Below are 3775 nucleotides of genomic sequence, written 5' to 3' on the forward strand. Positions count from 1 at the left end.
TCCATTTCCAAAACAAACACACACACACACACACACACACACACACACACACACATAGAGAGAGGCTTAGAATTATATAGTGAGCTCCATGTCTTCCTCACTCCATTGATTTGGGTACTTTAAAATCCATTGTATAGTAGCTACACATTCTTGTATTAGCACCAGATTGGCTAGACCCTAGGAAGCATCCGACATGTTTCCAGAAGCAAAGGCGCTTACTGCCAGGCCTCCCCCATCTCCCGGAATCACCCGGAAGTCTAGAAGCCATCCGGCCCCACAGCGATCCCTTAAAAGTGCTGGCTTAGCGGGGGACGAATCTGTGTCTTCTTCCAAGCTCTAAATACTTTGAAACCAACAGCTCTTCGAAAACACTATGATTTTCATCCCGGAAAAGCAAGTTCTCGCGAAAAGACGAGTTTCACGCTGGGCAGCGTAATTGCGCTATTGCGCCTGCGCGCGCCGGGACTCCGCCCTTCCGGCCGGAGGGGCTGTCGCTCACATCCACCTCCCGCCCCGCGTCGTAACGTAGCACTTCCGTTTTCTCTGGGCAAGCGGTCGGACGCGGGGCCGGCGAGGTGCCGGGTCTGGTGCTCCGAGCTGCGCCTCTCGGCAAGATTTCGCGTTACCCATCCTGGGCTTTCAGAAGTAATCGATAGTGGATCACTCTGCCAAGCGGCAGGAAGAATTAAGGAAACGACAAGGAGACGCTCGGCTGCCTTCCGCTTTGCTCCTTGCGGCCTCCTCTTCCCTTCGCTCCGGCCGGGTGAAACTGAACTTATAATCGTCACTGGATTGTAAGTACCCGAGGCGAAGAGAGCTCACTGAGCCCTGATGTTTTGAGTGTCTGTTCCGGGAGAGTTTGTAAATTGAGAGTATCTCTGCTGGGCTTTCTGGGCCGAAAACCGTTCCGCGGGAGCCGCCATTTGCTTTCCTGCTCCCTAGCTAGGTAGCTCTCTCCGCGTTGTCCGGCAGCGGCACCTAGAGGTTGGGACTTGGCATTGCATCTGATTTAACGAACTTTAGTCTGTGAATAAGCCTTTGTGTTAACAACTGGTATTCGGTCACAGCATATTTAGAGAAAAGACTTGGAGCTTAAATAAAAACGAAGGCAAAATAGACGCTAAGCTGCTGATCTACAGAGAACTTCTTGTAATTAAAATATTTCGATTCATAGCGAACTGGTGTTTTAAACTATTGCAGTAGCTGGAACTTTTTACGGTAACCAGCATTTATTGGAGAAGTGAGTCACAAAGAAATAAAGATGAGTAAAAGCAAAGATGATGCTCCTCACGAACTGGAGAGCCAGTTTATCTTACGTCTGCCTCCAGAATATGCCTCTTCTGTGAGAAGGGCAGTACAGTCTGGTCATGTCAACCTCAAGGACAGACTGACAATTGAGTTACATCCTGATGGGCGTCATGGAATCGTGAGAGTGGACCGTGTTCCCTTGGCCTCAAAATTGGTAGACCTGCCCTGTGTTATGGAAAGCTTGAAAACCATTGATAAGAAAACCTTTTACAAGACAGCTGATGTCTGTCAGATGCTTGTATCCACAGTTGATGGTGATCTCTATCCACCTGTGGAGGAGCCAGTTGCTAGCACTGATCCTAAAGCAAGCAAGAAAAAGGATAAGGACAAAGAGAAAAAGTTTATCTGGAACCACGGAATTACTCTGCCTCTGAAGAATGTCAGGAAGAGAAGGTTCCGGAAGACAGCAAAGAAGAAATATATTGAATCTCCAGATGTGGAAAAAGAAGTGAAACGATTGCTGAGTACAGATGCTGAAGCTGTTAGTACTCGGTGGGAAATAATTGCTGAAGATGAAACAAAGGAGGCAGAAAATCAAGGCCTGGATATCTCTTCTCCAGGAATGTCTGGTCACAGGCAGGGCCATGACTCATTAGAACATGATGAGCTTCGGGAGATATTCAATGACCTCAGCAGCAGCAGTGAGGATGAAGATGAGACCCAGCATCAAGATGAAGAAGATATAAACATCATTGACACTGAGGAAGATTTGGAGAGACAACTACAGGACAAGCTAAATGAATCAGATGAACAGCACCAGGAAAATGAGGGAACCAATCAGCTGGTTATGGGAATTCAGAAGCAGATTGACAACATGAAAGGCAAGCTCCAAGAGACCCAGGACAGGGCAAAACGACAAGAGGATCTCATCATGAAAGTGGAAAATCTGGCTCTCAAGAACAGATTTCAGGCTGTGCTGGATGAGCTCAAACAAAAGGAAGACCGAGAAAAGGAGCAACTCAGCTCTTTGCAAGAAGAGCTAGAATCACTCCTAGAGAAGTAAAAAACTGATACTTAATTTCAGTGTTCAGACTGGTCAGCATTAGAAAATTTTGGCTTCATTACTTGTACTGGATATTAAGACCTTGCACTTCCTAGTCCTTCTAATGCTGTGTGTTCTGTTAAGTTCTTTGATTTGTTTGTAGTTTTGTTTTTCAGCAAATTTACATTGTTTTGCTAGGTGTTCATCCTGTAAGAAGCAGGATTGTATAGGCAGAAAAATGATTGTAGGAAAGTTGCAGGATTAGTGGAATGTATGGTTAAACCTTAGTTATAGCTCCACTGCAGGACTTTGCTGTTTCTCCATTTTCTAGAAGCTGCTGTTGCTGCTTTATGATGACGTGAGATCAGTAAGAAGAACCTAGTCTAGAGACAATGATGCTAGTTTGCATATGTTTTCCCATGCAATAGCTGTTTTCCCAGTTACTCAAAGCAGTTTCCCATATGTAGAGATGCAAATTTTATTAAGTTGTTTCCAATACAATAAATAAAAGCATCTGTTTTTCACTTTATAGTGTGTCTTGTTCTTTCATGGTTGGTGGGAGTCAGGTCTCTTTTGAGGTGGTTTCGTGGTGGAGTTTAGTGACTAAGAAATTTGATCCAGTTCTGCAGGTAGAGGCAGTTGGGTTTATAAAAAAAAGCAACACAGCAGGGGTAAAGAAATTGGGAATTGTCATGTTTGCATCATATTAAGATTCCAATTCTATCTGATCTACTTGAAACCTGGGAAACATTAGATACAGAGCTTTGTTAAACTACCCTGATTTTTGTAGATGAAGGCCTTTGTGCCTTTTTTAAAAAGCTTACTAAATCTACCTGCACAAAATGTTGGAAACAAAGCAGTGGTTATCAAGTGCAGTCCAATGAACCATTCCATTAGTTTGGATTAAGATTTTATTTCTGTTTTTCTTCAGTTGAGTTCCTAGAATTAATAATCTGAGAACTGAGGTCATTTATCAATGTCATCTCATCAAAATTGCTCATAAAGTAAGTCGGTACCAAATTTCTCATGCTGTAAAGATAATCTAATGCCTCACAACATGAGCTATTTTTGAAAAATCAGTTACTGATAAAAGAGGCAGAGTTGTATGCAATTTGTTTCTGACAGGTTGGTTTATGAGAAACTTGGGTTTGAAAATAAAGTCCTTTTTTTTTTTTTTTTTGAGATGGAGTCTCTCTCTGTCGCCCAGGCTGGAGTGCAGTGGCATGATCTAGGCTCACTGCAAGCTCCGCTTCCTGGGTTCACACCATTCTCCTGCCTCAGCCTCTGGAGTAGGTGGGACTACAGGCGCCCCCCACCACGCCCAGCTGATTTTTTTTGTATTTTTAGTAGAGACGGGGTTTCACTGTGTTAGCCAGGATGATCTCGGTCTCCTGACCTCGTGATCCACCCACCTCGGCCTCCCAAAGTGCTGGGATTACAGGTGTGAGCCACCGCACCTGGCCTCTTTTTTTTCTTTTTTTTTTT

At 44.2% G+C, this 3775-nt stretch overlaps 1 protein-coding gene across 1 annotated transcript; it reads left to right on the forward strand.

Moving 5' to 3' along the window:
- Positions 1-499: 499 nt before the first annotated feature.
- TAF7 (TATA-box binding protein associated factor 7) lies at positions 500-2819 on the forward strand. Its single transcript, XM_033180894.1, has one exon. It carries the CDS (start codon positions 1262-1264, stop codon positions 2309-2311), a length of 1050 nt encoding a protein of 349 aa, XP_033036785.1. The 5' UTR covers positions 500-1261; the 3' UTR covers positions 2312-2819.
- The last annotated feature ends 956 nt before the right edge of the window (positions 2820-3775 follow it).

Source organism: Trachypithecus francoisi, unplaced genomic scaffold (assembly GCF_009764315.1).
Source record: "Trachypithecus francoisi isolate TF-2019V2 unplaced genomic scaffold, Tfra_2.0 Lachesis_group2, whole genome shotgun sequence".
Classification (NCBI taxonomy): Eukaryota; Metazoa; Chordata; class Mammalia; order Primates; family Cercopithecidae; genus Trachypithecus; species Trachypithecus francoisi.